Raw genomic sequence first — 17467 nt, 5'->3', positions numbered from 1 at the left:
AAGAAAATTTAGTAATAGTATTCCACAATAATGGATTTTCAAGGTGTTTTAACAGATCTTCTATGGGCTATACATGTCATCTAAGCAACACGAATTGTGGCAGTTCTGTGTATTCTCTTTTACTAGAAAAAGTAAATTATTAAAAAGGCTACCTCAAATAATATCAGTTAAAATTATAAGCATAAATATACCTAACAAGCTTACTTAATCCTGAGCAAATGTATTTCACTTTAAAATATATGAATTTGCTCCTTACAGCCTTCTTACTATTCTGCATGTTTATGAGACCAGTATTCATAAATATATATATAGATAGATATAGATATATAGATAAATATATTCATAAAGATGGGCTCATGGTGCTGCGGTCATCCATTTCAGAATCACTTATGCAGTCAGGATCAAATTTGGCAGAGCCTGAAGTATCTTCAAATAGATCAACAGTCTAAAACTTACTTTCACTTCCCTTTACTGTGGAACAGTCACGATCGTGAGCTCCCTGGATAGTTTGTGCTCTATGCTGAAGGCAAGGCATTTGAACACTTCACCAGAAAATTCTCCTGTAGTAGGGAATGACTTTCTAGTAAAATTACAGTCTTAAGACTCCTCTGTATTTTTACAGGCATGTAGCTTAATTTATCTCATGGTAACTTCTGTAACAGGGTGTGCAAACATCAAAAACCATTGTGATGAAAATAGAAAACCTTCAGTTCAGTTGTAATTTAGTGTCAAGACAGTTCCTATGAACTCCATGTAACTTCTTAAAGTGTAAGTCTGTATTTTCCCCTCTGAGTACATTATAAAAATCAAAATATTTCACTAGATAAAATTACTTTAGATGCGTATTACCCAGCTGAAAAACCTAGAAAAGTTATCTGGTACATGTTTAAACATATAAATTCCACTTGAACCTCAAAAACCTGTGTATTAACAATTCTGTTGGTGTGAACTATCTATCTAAAGATCCTATTAGCAAGACAGTCAATTGCTAATACTCTATAAAAAATTTTCAATACGGTACCGGTTTTTAACACTCTAAAATGACGTCTTTTCTCAAGCACTTGTTTAAGATTAAATTTTAAAAAACACTGAAATTCCACATACCCTTCTCTTGTGAAAGCTACAGCTGGGTTAAAACTAAGCCATTTTTCTTTGGAAACATTTTCAGCAACTAAATAATAAAGTTATCACCCTTCTCATTTATATTATGTTGGTTTTGATAATCACTATTTTAACACCTCCTTTACCACTTTCAAATATTTAAAAATATTTTTTGCGATACAAATCACTCAGTTTTAGGGATAACTTGGCTTTAATGTTAAGCAAGAACTGGAAAGATTAAAATGGAATGATGGGGGGAAAAAAAGCGTATTTTGTCCTTGTGGCAAGTAACATAAAGGCCAAGAGAAATTACTTTTTTTTTTATCTTCCTTCTCTATTTTTCTATTTCATTATTTTTTGCCATGATAACTTAAACTTCATACAACTCTTGGAAATAACTGATTATTTCCTACTGCATTAACATTTTAAAACCACAGCAAACATGCTCTGCTAAAAATATGTTTTCAAGTAAGAATAATTTTTCTTATTGGTCAGATGAATTAGCTCATAACTTACTCTAAAATAAAATCTCAAATTGTGAAATTGTCTATTTCTAATTAATCTTATGCCAATTTCTGCTGATCATTCCATCACTACAGGAACAGAAGAGCACTAACATCAGGCCAAGTCTTTTTAATGTAAATATATAAACAACAAATACAAAATAAGTTTCTTCCCAACCTTATAAAATACTCTGTAATTAACTGTATGTGTTATAATAAATATTGCAAGTAAAGGGAAACTTACTCTAAAATAAAATTCTTCATTCCATTTTGGATTCAGTGTCTGTAAAAGAAATAAACATATTTACATACTGAAATTTCTTTAGGTTTTCCATTTTGCAATCATCAAAATGTGCATGCAAGTGACAATTTTCTAGAAAAAAAAGAAAAAAATATGTCATAAAAACTTGAAAAAAATACTACCATCAAATTATTTAGAAATTCCTTACTGAGCAAACCAAATGTGGGAGGATATTTGAGTCAGATTATCCTATAATAGATGTTAAGTATAAATAGGGTTCTATGAGTAAAAGGCAAATGCTGAGAACCTACAGAAATAAAACCTGAAGACGTTTAATTCTCAAGATGCATTTAAACCCCGATTAAAAAAAAAAAAAAAATTTCTTAAACACAGGGCAACTTTAGGGCTACAAAAATAAGGACAGAATTATACTGTAAATAGGAAAAAAAAAAAAGACAAAAGAAAAGATTATTTCCTTTGAATAGGTGATACTCTTCCTAATCTCCCTCAGCCTGTAGAGGATTTTAATTCTTTTTTTTAATAGTCTGAATAAGATACATTTATAGACTGCAACCTGAAGGGAGATCAAGCATGAAGTAATAAATTGATTAAAAGACATCAGAACCACAAACAATAATCTGTGCAATTCAAATCTGGGTAAGTTTAAAAGCAAGTATGTTATGTCCAATGGTTTGTTTTCACGCCAAATCATTCCCTCATTCTCTCACATACCAGAGATTCACCAGAAGAGCTGACAATATGAATTGGCTCTACAACCACCAGAATTTTGTTATAGCAGAGGAGAATCTTAACTCCTTGATATAGATACAATAGATTTATCATGTCCAGGATGCAGTGGCCTTCTATACATTGGCATTCCTCTACAAAATGGAAATATAGGAGTCATACTGTAGGTCTGCATGCACTCCTAGGATCACATCATGCCAACAGCTGTACATCCTCCCTTCTGCTTCGAATTAGGGCTGAACCTCAAGCCAAGATGTATGCGACTAATTATCAATGAAATTTGAAAACCTTGTTCTAGGGAATTTAGGGGGAAAAAAGACGACAAAAGGAAATAATAGCATAAAGAAAGATCAAACTCTAAACCTATATAGGCAGCTATGCAGGTGTTAACAGTCATACTCTCAGAAAGGTTTTACTTGCTTATCCTAAACAATCCTATGAGAAAGTAGGAAAACAGGTCATAAAACACTATTGTAAAGGGTAGAGAAAAAGAATAAAATGAGTATAGGTGAAGGGTAGGGATAGAGGTTGAGGGCAGAGAAACTTTCAGCTTTTTTGCCTTAAGAGACACAAACATATTCAGAAGAAAAAAAAAAAGTAATAAAAAAATTTAAATACTTGTATTCATCAAATGTGGCTGTTACTGGCAAGAGAAGTTCCATGTAATTTAACAAATGAAGCATGGTCTCATACTAAATTTGAGGGCACTGCTGTCCATCAATAACACATTTATTTTGAATGCAGCTTAACCACAAATACAAATTTCAGGAAATATTTGATGTATTAGGCAGCACCATTTTTGGTAAATGCCTTGGTAATTGGCAGAAATTTCCTCCACCTTGCAAGTCAGGCAATTAGTAGGTCAAGTCAGAAAGTACTAACACTGGAATCCTAGCAAAGGAGAAAAACACTGGTAAAGAAAGGCTCCAGACATAAGTACATGAATAAATTAATAAAGGATATTAGCAGGGAAACAACAACAAAAAGACTCATCAGCAAGAAGAGCTACATCCTAAAAAGGGCAAGTATCGTACAGATAAAGAACTGCCAAGAGTCAAGCTGAGTTAGATCTTCCACAGGATATGAGAACAAACACAAAGGTTTTTCAACCATCCAAATAAAACGAGAACATGGAAAGAAATGATGCTACTAAGCAATGAAGCTCAATGGGGAGACTAAGCATATTTAGATATGGGAAATTATATTTAACATTACATATGGGAAAGGCAGACTAACTAAGAGGGTTTGGTACGAAGATAGAAGTTGTCCCAACTGATGTAGAAGCGAAGTCTTCAGAGCTCAGCGCAGTAAAATTGAGGAAACTGGTTAATATTCATCCAGAATTTTGGAAGAATTGACATATGAAATCACAAGCCTATCAGCAGGAATTTGAAGAACATACTTGGCATCTTACAAGATCATAAGATGGCAAACAGCAAACACAGCTTTTTCTGCTGCAGGAAGAAGAAAGCATTTCTAGCAGGCTATTCAAAACACAGCTCCAGAAGGAAACACAAGGAATTAATCAAATCTTACAGTTGGAATAACTAAACGTGTGGAGAGAAGTAAATCAAAACAAAAGGCCTCAGAAATTCAACACAGCTACATCATGCCAGATGAATCTGAATTTTTTTTCTGATAACTTTATTTTTTCAGAGTAAGGAAACTGCATTTAATCCTTTTGGCTGTAGCTAAGCACTTCAATACGGCTAGGTCCCACTGTACAGTAGGATACGTATCAAGACAACTGCACAGGTAATGTAAAGGAAAATAAAAAGGGGAAATGCAGTCCCTTCTGCCTTCTTGAAGGCACTCCTGCAGGACATAAGTTACCCATTTAATCTGAGGAAGACAAAACCAAGTAAAAATAAGCTAGTGAAAGGCTAGACACCATCATATAAAAAGAAAAGTTACAGAGCTGAAAGAGTCAACTGGCAGTCTTTCAGAATCACCTGAGACTGATTTTGCTCGGTATTTTTTCATTAATAATTTTAATTCAAAAAACAAGATATACTAATGACGTTTGCCGTTTATGAAATAAACAGATTGCAAATTGCATAGGAAGAATACTGCTTTGAGGGCAGAAGTCTTGAGATGAAATTTAACAATTCAAACCAGAAATCACTAACCAGAACTTTCCAATAAATGAGTTGTTATTACTATTACGGAAATTACTGAGAAAGCCCAGGCTTTAAATAACAGTTACAAGAAACAGTGAAAAAAGGCAGATGCAATCCCAGGAATCCATTGTCATCATCTCATCCTCAGCCCTCTGTCTACAGTTGGGTGGCTGTGCAAACATCATCCTTTTTCTCTCCCTTCCTAGGGCAGCCCTAACATCCATGAGTTCATCTCTCCCTTGATACATTCAATACAATACTTTTACCTCTTTACTACTTTTATTTTTTAATAATTCATGGTGGTCTCCTCAGAAGCTTTGTTATTCTCCTTTCACATGGATCCAAAGCTGGTAAGTATTGCTTCAGATCAGCACTGATGTTACGACATTATTTTCAACCTAATGCTCTCATTTCAATCTCTCCTAACTTCTTGCACTACAGCCATTACATTTTGAATGTGTAGGAGCCGAATATGCCATGACTTTCATGCCTTTATGCCAGCAACACCTTTTCAAATAAGGATGACGCTATTCTTAATAAGTAAAAAAATATATATATAATTAAAAGAGGAATCAGAAATTGACTAAAACTCTGGGTGTGATTACCATTATTTCCTAAGAAGCAAGGTGGGGGTGGGGGGAGATAAAGTCCTATATCCATGCCACTCTTCCTGTCTCCTCTCCCCCCCTCCCCCCCCCCCCCTTTCATGGATTTGCTACAAAGGATTTCTCCTGAAAGCCAAAGGGTCCTTGCACCTTCATGACCTGCCTCATATCCTCTCTGCTATCACAACTGTCCTCAGTTTTAGTCACAAAGTTACAGAACAGTTGAGGATCTCCAAAGGTCCTTTCCAACATCTAGACTTACACCACCTCACACCGAAATTCTTCCATTTCATTGAAGTGAAAGGTGAAAGACGAAAACCTCCTTCCCATCTTCAGGCATCTGTCCATTAACAGAAGCTACCATACTATTTTTGAGACAATAAATAAGCAGTACAAGAACTAGACTTGTCTAGACAGTCATTTTTTCAGTAAGACATTATTTTTCAGTAATCCTGAAGCATACATTTTGCAAACACGCCCACGAAAGCAGACGAATAGGTTGTTCATAGGGTGCAACTGTTGAAGTGCCTCTGCCTGCCACTGAGTCCTCTGCAGATGAAATGAGTTGCCATTTTGTAGCTGGTAAAGTCTACTCCCACACCGCTATTGATCCAAAATTACTACAGTGGTCCAAATTGTTTTTTAAACAAGAAAATAAACCTTCACATACAATCATTCTTATAATATAAGGAGTAGATGAAAATAAACATTTATCACTACACAGACACAGGTGTACTGATTTAATAGTTTCTCATTAATGTTACCATTCCATGAGACAAAGTAATCAGTCTCACACTTCAGCAAGAACACCTTAGTCAAAATTATACCAGAATTATAATAGACAGCCTGAAAACGACCTCTCAAGCCTAAGCATTTTCCATTCATTTGATTTCAAGAACAGGACTTGATGCTATGCAACTATGTCCCAGGAAACAGCATAACAACAAGCACACTCTACAAAAACAAGAAACACATAGCGTAAGAAAGTCTCCCACATACTTGTATGGAACTGGCAATAAATCTTGAACTTATTTAAGGAAACAAAAAAATGACAGTCCATAGTTTTACTATAGTAACAAACTAGGTACTCATTTTTTTGAAAAGTTAACCTTTTTCTCACAAATTTTATGTGAGAAAAACTTTACATAAAACTAAGCTGGATGGGCTATCAAGAACACACTTAAAATGATACAATAAATGTAAAAGTGCTATTACCAAACAAGTGCCAATGGCTAATCAGAAAATGCTTTACAAATTACTTTACTTTCCAATATCAGACATGCCCTGGGTCCTGTGAAAAGTTCTGCTTTCATCTTCCACACTACCAAGATTTCATAATCAGTTTTCTCATGACACCTAATGTTCTGATTTTAGAACACCATCATTCTATTTTGTATTTTCAACAAAATTTCAAAAAATTCTCCTCATTATTCTGTTTTGCAATACTGATCTCAATTGAATCATTGTTGATTCTAAATATCTTCATAAAAATGAAGAGTTGTTATTTTCCCTTTATTTTCATATGGATTATCACTTTTTTCTCTCTGCCATCACTACCAGTTTAAAAAAAAAAAAAAAAAAAAAGAGAAAACCAAAATAAACCCTTTAAAATTTTTAAGGCGCTGATAATGATAAATATCCCCGGTGGAATTTTTGTTTTGTGGAATGAAATTTAGAAACCAAATAAAAATTAATTTTTGTTTTATTTAAAAATTAAAAATTTTCAGTGTATTTCCAGGCTTTTCTTAGAGCATATCTTCTGTCATTTGGCTACTTTAAATTCCAATATTAAGAAAAAGGAAATTTTGAAAGGGAACATTAAAAAGTGATCATTTTTGCTTAAAGTCAATAAACCATAATTTAAGTTTGGTTTCTTAGTTCTTTATTTCAGCTCTGTCTTTCATTAAAATATGACCTTGATAAAAGAAACAGTGAATGATGTAATGAGATTTGACAAGCCAAGCAAAAAACCCCACTATTCAGTTGCTATACATGTATGCAACAATTTCAGTGTTGTGTTGTCATAGAATTGCATTCCAGTATTCTTAATACTTCTAAAAAATGTAATAAAAGAAAACCAGTATATACATACCTTTTTAATAGTTTTGGTCTGCACAAGAGCAAGTTCTCTGTTCTCATCCGCTACATACAAGGAAAGTTTCACATACGGGTCACTGCAAAAGAAGTTGTCATAATTAATGAGAATATAATTTTACAGCCAAATATCATTTCAGTATCAATGTGTCATTTAATTGGATAACAATGGCAGCTCTAAACACCTCTAGTGAAAGTGTTTTCAGTGAAACCTAGTAACTGTAGTAAACTACTGAAACTTTTAAAATATGTGTTTGAATATGCTCAGTTAAATACTGACCACAGCATTAAAGATAATTTAACTTGCAGCTTGTCCCATTGCTATGGACAAGAACCACTTGGTAGCTCATCAAGATGAGCAGCAGTCCATTAAAATGAGTAAAGTAAAATTCTGAGCCATGAGTTTTAGAAGATGCTCACTGTAACTAACCATTAGAGGCTGAGAAGAAAGGGAACAGGAATTACCTTGAAGAAGTGGTTCTAATTTTATTGAACCATAAAACCCAGCTGCATGGCTATCATCGGCGACACCAGTGTGCCCCTTCTGTCCATCACCCCTGCCTAGATCCTGAGCTTTCCTACCCACGCCATGGGTCTCCTCCTCTGGTCCACTGTGGTGCTCACTGCGAACAGATGCTTGTACACGCATCGCACAGGCAATCCATCTCCTGAGTGCCCCCTGAAAGCTGTCATGGACCCTCTCCCCATCTAGTATGCTTGCCTGGACCCAGGGCCTCCTACTCACTGGCTGGTCCAGCCTGGGGTATGCTAGTGAGCACCACATCTACCCTCCCACGCATATCAGCTTGGGGGGAGATACAGACTCGGGGGGAGATACTCTGCCCCCCAAGAGCCATCATCCGGACTGTGACCCAGAGCCCCACTCCAGCCACTGGCACTGAGCCCCTCACCTGCATCATTGATAATCTTAATGAAGAAGATGCTCCCTCCTTCCTCATTTCCTTCCATTCCAAATACAGCACACTGACCCTGCTTCAGCATTTCCAGGCCCTTCTATTTACCAGGGCACTGAAGATGAAACACTGTCACAAAGGTTTGCACAAATGCTTCAGCCTCCATTCAAATCCAACTTCCAAGATCAATGAAGAAGAACAAACATTAAATTTGCAGCTATGGGGTATTATAACCACTACCTTGAGCTCTACAGAGTACCACTAAAGCTATTTTCCATTAGAAAGCATTCCCAGCACTTAGGGAAAATCTTGCCCACCATGCCAGAACTCGCCAGCATAGGCAAATCTGGCCTCAGATCCACACCCCACACACACCCCACTACCAACCTCATGTCCTCTCTTCAGAGGGAGAAGGAAGTAGAGATAGTCCAAAGACCATACAGCTCTCTACATCAGACACCTTTCAGATGTAACACGTTCTGCTAAAGGAGGTCACTGCTTTCACCCTAACTCCAGCTGCTTATCACTGTTACTGTGCTGTGGATTTCTACCATCCAAATCTGTGCTAATTCCTTTCAGCAGGAAGACAGTCGCTACCAGTAAGGGGTGGTGTGGAGGAAAGCTCCATGACACCAGTACGAGACAGTCTGCTAGATCCTTCCCAGTACCAATCAAAGAATGCTACATCTGTTCGGAGGTCTAAATATTAAAGGACTCCACAAGATCTGAAGAAGGGAACCTCGTATGCTACAGCAACCTTAAGTATGCTAGTGCAGTTTCCACAGTATTCGCAAGTAATACATTCAAATCTAACCCTTCTTTTATGGAATAAACTAACATGGCCATGAAAATGATCCAAGGGCTGCAACGCATCTCCAGTGAAGAAACGCTGGGACAGCTGGGGTTGTTCAGCCTGGAGAAGAAATGGTTCCAGGGAGACCTTCTTGTGGCCTTTCAATATATAGAGGGCTGTCATGGTTTAATCATAGCTGGCAACTAAGTACCATGCAGTTCTCACTCACTTCCCACCATCCTGCAGCAGGATGGGGAGGAGAATCAGGGAGGGGGGATGAGAAGGCAACACTCAAGGGTTGAGATATAATAATGGAAAGGAGAGAGAAGGGAGAGAAGAGAACAAGTGATCCACACCACAATTGCTCACCACCTGCTGACCGATGCCCAGCCAGTCCCCCAGCAGCGATCAACAGGCCCAGGCCCACTCCCCCCAGTTTATATACCCAGCACGGCATCCTATGGTACGGAATATCCCTTTGGCTGGTTCGGGTCAGCTGTCCTGGCTGTGTCCCCTCCCAATTTCTTGTGCCCCTCCAGCCTTTCCGCTGGCAGGGTCTGAGAGACTGAAAGGTTCTTGACCTAGTATAAACATTATCCAGCAACAACTAAAACTTCAACATTGTTCTCACACCAAATCCAAAACACGGCACTGCACCAGCTACCAAGAAGAAAATTAACTCTATCCCAGCTGAAACCAGGACAGAGGCTTATAAAAAAAGACAGAGAGAGACTTTTTACTAGGGCCTGTAGTGGCAGGACAAGGGGCAACAATGGTTTTGAACTGAAAGAGGAGAGGTTTAGATTATACATAAGGAAGAAATGGTTCCCTGTGAGAGTGATGAGGTGCTGACAGAGGTTGCCCAGAGCAGCTGTGGATGCCCCATCCCTGGCAGAGTCCAAGGCCAGGCTGAACAAGGCTTGGAGCAACTGGTCTGGTGGAAGGAGTCCCTGCTCATGGCAAGGGGTTAGACTGGATGATCTTTGAGGTCCCTTTCAACCCAAACCCTTCTGTGATTCTGTGTTGAAAGGATCCAACTGGTAGGAAAACATTCTGCAGAAACAGACTAACCTCATACAAGTATAACAACAGAAAGTGGAACTGGAGCAGTGCCTTTGCTTGAAAAGAAGAAATGGGTAGAAGAGTAAAACCAGGACACCAAACTGCTCTAATGCGTCTCTTTTGAGACTGCAGCACTGTCAATTGGATTCCAGGCTATGATTTCTTGAAGGAAGGATAAATAACAGACACTCGTTCAGAGATTCAGACACTCTCAAATACCTTTCTCTGATATTTTTTAGATTTAAAAAACAATTTTGTGGCATTATCACTACAGAATAACCAGAAGTCGAGTGTTCACTATACTAGATACTTAATTTACTTGGAAAATAAAATACCACAGTAAAGTGAAAATTAAGTAAGAATAAAGAAGAAATCATGTTGGATTGATTATTTATATCAGCAGATGCACATAAATGCATCTACTTAAACTGCAATTAAATTCAGCTTTAAGCACCAAGGTTTTAAAAAAAAAACAAAGAATCGTGATTAAGAAGAAATGCTGATAATGCTTTGAATTGCTTAACATACTGTGCTGCCTAATATTTACTGGCAAAAAAGCCTATTACAAGAACCAATAGAAACTAGATATTCATTGAAACCTGCAGCTTGCTGTGTGTGGGAAGAATCAAACAGAGCCCTTCTGACATAAGCCTATGTGAAGGAAGAAGTTTGTATGGAAGAAGGATTAAAAGGTGAGGTCAAGGACTTCAATGGGCTCTGAAAGTCTTAAACCCAAATCCAACACTGCTCAACACTGAGAAACTAAGGTAGTTAACATTTGAATCCACAGAAGCATTTAGGCATGTTTGTGGATCTCACATGCAAGCTTTTCTGCAGGCCTGGCCCTTAGTCTTAATTCAGTGCTTGGACACTTAAGTTCATGTCTAGGAATGTAGTTTTGCCTTTGGTCTTAGCTAGTCTAAGCTGCTGCTGAAGTTAACCCATCCTCTCCTCCACCTTTGGCTGCATATTGCTGCATCAGTGCTAGTCAATCAGATCAGACAGCTGATGTGACTGAAAAAACCCTACAAAAATACTAACAGTAATTATAAAGTGAGAGTTTTCACATATAAAAGTTTCCAGAAGACAGGGAGGAAAAGAAACACACAGCTGGGATAAGGGGAGGGCAGGACCTCACTTCCAATGGAAGCATGGACTCAGCTTAGCTTAAACTAATTGTAAAACCTCACTCTTAGTTACTTCTGGAATTGAAGCCTAGAAAGTATTATTCTGATGACAATTTTAGTGCACAAGACATTGACAGTAACATGTAAAACTGAAACAAAAAGACCACAAGGGTACAGGTGGACCTACATCTAAACATAACACTACTAGCTATGCACGCTTGAAAAATGTGAAGGTTCTTAAAGAAAAGACTCTTTAATGCTAAAGAGGTGGGAATAACACCCTCCTAGTTTTAACTTATCAATCCATTCTTGGGCAATGCTGTTTTCACGAACCCTTAGAAATACTAGATTTTTTTAATCCTAAAAATATCCTGGATGAATCTTCTGCCCACAGAAATTGAAGAACTTGAAGGTGGCAACAGATTTTCTTTTTAATAGACTTCTTTTTAAACAAGAGAAGAATTTATTATAGATTTCAGTAAAGAAAATTTTGCCTTCACTGAACAGGCTACTGACATCTCTGCCTACTCTAAAAATGGGACAGACTGAACTGTACCAGCAAAGATCTCACTCCTGAATGTGAACCGGGTTAGATATTTTAACACTGCTTACTTACATGCATTCATTTACTTAAAATGAACACGTAGTTGGACGTATACTATAAATCAACATAAGATGACACTGCTCTGAGTAAAGCCGTCTCACACCCCCTCTACCCTGGCCACTTGGTTCTGGCCTTTGCACTGCCCCTTTCTGTGTGGCAGGACACCTCTGCCCAGAGCTGGGCATAGGAACAGATCAGAGCAAGCATTCAGCTTGAAGGAAGCAGGCAGTGGCGAAAGGAGAGGTCACGTTCCAGCCCCATCACTATCCTGGCTCATTCAGTGTGCAAATGCACTAACATTTGCTGTTCTGGGAAAGAGAGGATACACAGCAGAGGCGGGAAGGGGTATCAAGGGAAAGGACAGAAGCATTTATTTTTAAGTCACAATGTCATCTTAATGTTTTCTAAAGTCTATCATCTGACTTACTGTGTCAACAAACTAAACCTTGCAAATAAGTAGAAAATAACACTCGTTAAGGACATCTTTAAGCCATGTGAAATGCACTGCCAACTTGGTTTTTGTTTGGGTTTTTTTGGTTTTTTTTGTTTGTTTTTAGGTTTTTGAATAGCAATAAGCATTTAAAAAAGAAGCCTTAAACAGAAAATAAGTAAACAGTAAAGAGGAAAAGAAACAAGACCTGAGATTTACGTTTCTTATCCAGATGCTGTGACTGATGTGATTTGACGATAGCTTATAGAAAAGGTTAAGTCACATTATCTGCTTTACATACTGCTAAATTCAGCATTTCATTCACAACTCTGGAAGCTGCAGCTGCCTAAACAAATCTGACAGTTGGCAGATTTTTTTTTCCCTGTGCTTTGAACTCATGATCTTTCCCAAACAGCTGTGAAACTTCATGTGAAAGGCTCTAGGAACTGAGGATCAGAGTGCCAAACTAATTTGCAAAGAGCATCTCCTTCACAGATTGTAGCTTCCAGGCTAAAGCTTCCTAAAAGAGTTTAGTTATCTCAAGAATAATCATCACACACACAACTTCTGTTCACGCCATCAGAAAATAAGAGGACGTGACTACCAGATGCCACAGGACAAAACACTGAATTTCTAACAGTTTTCTTCTCCACTTGGAATTAGCAGTAAATAAGAAATATCGTTCAAATCTATTGCGTTGCTTCTCTCACCACACAGGTCAAACCAACCCAGCAAAAGCTTACAGGACATCATCTTAATTTTTCTTCATTAGGATGCAGTATCACGGTAATCACACCAAGTCATGACAAGGGCTAAAACAAGACATACTTCCAAAATCATGAATCTGGGTACCTTTTATGTCCAGATAAAACATAGATTTAAACTTATTTTCAAGCACCACACACATTAGTTCTTCGTTCAAGAGATATTACAGAAGCCTAATGCTCAAGGAACCACTTCAGTCGAAACCTCAAGCTACATCTTTGTTTGGAAAAAGCTGTGTTTTCACATTAATGTAATCAATTCAAAGGAACGTCTTAGGGAAAACAAGACAGTTTGTTATAGCGCACAGGTTTCAGCCAATTCCACTGGGGATAGCGTTCTACTACATGTAATTTCAGTGAAGTTAGTGTCTAAATTAAATTGAAATACAGCAAAATACATTGTTGCTGAATCTGCAGATCTTAAAAAAAAATAAATTAAAAATTGGATGATTCAGGTGTCTTTCTACTGCAGTATCTAGCCCTCCAGAGTTTAAGAAGACTCATCAGTTTCAGCACAAACCTAACTATTTCCAACCATTTGAATGGGGTTGCAACTCAGCTGATAAAGCCACCAAAAGAGAAAATGCCAAGAAGAAGAAAGCAGGTGCTCCAAGCCCGCTATGCAAAGACTGGCCCTGACCAGCAGGGCCAATGCAGAATTCACTGGATCCAGAACTGGCACTGCAGCCTGGTGCCTACACCCCCTGATCTCCATAGCATCCCAGCACCCGGGCTACTCAGGCAGTGGGAAAACTCAAGACACTACCGATGTCCTTTCCCACAGCTCCAGGTAACAGAAGCAATCTGCAGAGAGCAAGCCTCTCCATTATTTCTCATTATTATCCTGGACAAAGTTGGTAAATAGCATCAAGGTAAAGTAAATATTTACTGCAACTTTTCTCTAACCATGTCTCTTTTCAAAATACTGCTAAAATTGTATGTTACATTTCCACAAGGATTTCACTTCCCCCCATAAAACTCCTGACTGATTCTTACAGCAAGATTGCTAAACAAAACTTCCAAAACCCACAAAATTGTGCTTCAACAATGAGACACCTCATAGCCAGAATGTGTCAATGTTAAAGAGCATACTCCTTCTGAAGAGGAGCCATTAAAGAACTGCCGCTGTAGGGGCATTACTGTACAATTACTGTACAATAAATCATCACTTTTTTAATGCTAGGAACACTCGGACACTTTTAACTTTAGACTTCCTAATCTTAAAGGCCTTTTCCTGGCAAGTATTGTTAAAGAAATGGTCCAGTTTACAGTAATTAAGGCTGGATTTTGTTCCTTTGTTTGCTTTGGTTTTTACAGTTTCTTTGTAACATTCCTCTTATACCCTGGTGCCATGCCATCTTTAAACTTCTGTTGATCACAAATGAAGGCTCATGCTTTTGAACTCCAGCACTACCTGCAAAACTTCTTCAGGAAATTCAAACTTATCCCTGGGCAGAGACATGGGAGAGTAAGGATAGTGAAATATCTCCGTAATGAAAACATACATGAGAGATGAGGAGCCTTTTAACAAAGTGAGCTCACTGCATGTTCAAAGGCCTGTAATGACAAATGTCATGTCCCTCTTTTAGCCTAAGTGAATCTAAGTGAAACATTCAACTACTCTAGTCATGAAAACAGAAGAATATGGATCCATCACTACAACACCTGCTCTCACACATTGATTTAGCCAAAAAACAAGCACAACCAAACACAACCCACCACATCTAACCTGTGTTTCTAGACTCCCAGAAAAAAAACAACCCAAGAGACACACAAGAAATTAAGATGAAAGATTCAGGACTTCAGAATGCCTCTGAAATACATAAACACAGTCCAGACTGAATTTTCCTATGGTCCTATCATTATATTCAAGTAAAAATAATAGCACTCGATCCCACAGTTTTTAAAACACACATCCAAACAACTTCATAGTTGGTCCCTATGATCATAGTTTACAGATCTCAGTACCCATTGTATTTCATCTGAAGTTGAAATTAACAACTTTCTTGTTCCAAATGTGAAGTTTCAAATCATATTGTATGCAGCTCATTAATTTAGATTATGTTCTATACAGAACACTTAGAACACCTTAAAAAATGAGTATTTATCAGTGTAACTACAGTCAAGGAATTGGCTATGTTGGGTTTTTTTGATTAATAAATCAGACAAAAATACTGTTGAATGGTCTAAGTAATCATACTGCAACTTAGTCCTTAATCCAGCACACATTAACCCTTTTTTCTCTCCCTTTTTCTTCCATTTTTGGTGCTACTCCCCAGTGTCCAGACTTCTGATTACGTTTGGCTCCTCTGTGTTATGTTTCAGCAAGCCAACCATGCAACATTCTGATTGTTCTTCAACGAATTTCTGAAGTAACATGACAGTTTCCAACAGTCAAATATAGTTTGGCAATTCTTTATATTGCAGTTACATACATTCTTAGTGATTATAATATATCTGAATAATATTAAAAACAATACTTTTCTATTCTTGTGGAGGAAAATATTCAGCAATGTATCTTGTTAAGTTTCTAAATTCTGCACTTGTTATATAACAAAATCATTAACAGCATGTACTTACTGTATCCAGTTAAAATGGGAAAGGATGAAAGCATTCCTTCCACTACCTTTAACTATCCCACCACATGTTTTGATGCATAAAACTTTTAAATCTACTCCTTGCCAAGTAATTAATAATTTGAAAATCTCTTCCTGTCATTAGAATATGTTGAACCAGAAAAAGTCAGAACTGACTCAGATTCTTAATGAACATTAAAATAAGCCTTCCATTTAAGAAAACAAACACATACACCCTAAAATCCCCCAAAACTACAACACAATAAAAAACCCCAAACAAACCACAAAACACCCACCACAAGCTTTTGTTGCATAATGAATCCTTAATACAATAAACCCCCAGATTTATCTTTGCTAAGATCATCTATATTCACGAAGCAGACGCTTCTGCAGCTGAGTAGGGACACACTGACCAGAATTCACCATCATACCACATGCATTCCATGCATGTTGGCATTTCCAGGTCAGACCTTGCTGTCAAACCGCCGCTGGGTATGGTGCTGCTTGGCAGAGGCAGCGGCTCCTGCCTGTGCGGGTGCACAGCTACAGGCACCCAGCTGCTGGGGAGCCCACCTGTGCTACACACACCAGACCAGGCCCAGCCTGCTGAGATCTTCTGCAGGGAATTAAGGTGGAGTGACTGAAACTCGTAACTCCTCCAGAAGCCCAGCATGCTCCTGGTGCAGTGTTGGCTAAGCTGCTCCCACCTCAGCTCCCAAACAGTTCAAGTTTACTTCTTAACATATTCAGGTAAACCAGCAGTTTGGTTCAGCTAATACATCCGGCTGCAAAACAGCAGCTCAGCTGGTGCACCACAAGCTGCTCAGCTGTCACCAACACCAGGGAAACAACTGCTGCAAGGCAGATAGGCCAGAGAGCTGTGGTCAGCAACCCCTTCAACTGAACCATCACAAACTGCATGCCAACAGCCTTAGAGAAGGCCTGCCCTACCGTCTTGCTGCAGCCAACACATCAACTGCCACAGAGCTTGCAGTGCCCCAACACTACAACCACAGGTTCTGATCGGCTTCTCTCTCTGTTACAGCCGATACTTAACCTACGGCCACCTTTCTGCACCCAGTGTCTAACAAATACAGCGATATGGAAAAAAAACACACTGACCGCATCAGTAGTAGCCCAGTTAAGAGGGCGCCAAGACAGGATTTTGTAACTCATCCTTCAAGGCTGCGCTACGTCAGAGTTATTGCATGAACTTTCATAAACTCTTCTCCCTGCACTTCTCAGCATTGGTAGTGCTTGATTACACACACGTATGCAACTAGATGGAATTCAGCAGGGTGTCGAGCAAAACCAAATCAACTGTTACTACTAGTAAAACACACAGTTTCTTGTTCCCAGTCCGTATATCTGCCAAGTATACCAGATATCCTGCAATCCCAATAGTTTTTTTAAATACCATGAATACATACAGCCACACCAGGTCTTAGTAAGTTAAAATAACGTGTGCCTAACACTGAGATACAGGTTAATGCCTGCAGAATGATGCTGGTCTCTAACATCTGATTATTAAGAAATCTCATCCCACACATGTATGTTATCTGCCCTGTTAAGTAACACAACAGAAGTTCCAGAGATCATACATCTACAAGGAAAAAACTAAACAAGTTACAAAGCAAAATAACACAGACTAGCTCTGACTTCTGAGTCTTATGAAATCCAAGAATGGGAAAAGAATGGAAGACACAGGTGCATAATTAAGACTATAACTACAGTAGCAAAACAAAACATATAGAAGTTATCCCAGAGAACAGACATGAAACATCAA

At 38.1% G+C, this 17467-nt stretch overlaps 1 protein-coding gene across 3 annotated transcripts in view; it reads right to left on the bottom strand.

Moving 5' to 3' along the window:
- Window positions 1-17467, bottom strand: part of NEDD4L (NEDD4 like E3 ubiquitin protein ligase) — a 178543-nt gene that overhangs the window by 95193 nt on the left and 65883 nt on the right. For all 3 annotated transcript variants that reach the window (XM_040579379.1, XM_040579381.1, XM_040579382.1), the window contains exons 3-4: window positions 7410-7491; window positions 1849-1887 (exon numbers count right to left, since the gene is read on the bottom strand). In XM_040579379.1, coding sequence (XP_040435313.1) covers window positions 1849-1887; window positions 7410-7491 — 121 coding nt within the window. The remainder of the gene's footprint in view (window positions 1-1848; window positions 1888-7409; window positions 7492-17467) is intronic.

The sequence above is a fragment of the Falco naumanni genome, chromosome Z, assembly GCF_017639655.2.
Source record: "Falco naumanni isolate bFalNau1 chromosome Z, bFalNau1.pat, whole genome shotgun sequence".
NCBI classification, from domain to species: domain Eukaryota; kingdom Metazoa; phylum Chordata; class Aves; order Falconiformes; family Falconidae; genus Falco; species Falco naumanni.
This window is presented reverse-complemented; position numbering and strand designations above follow the sequence as displayed.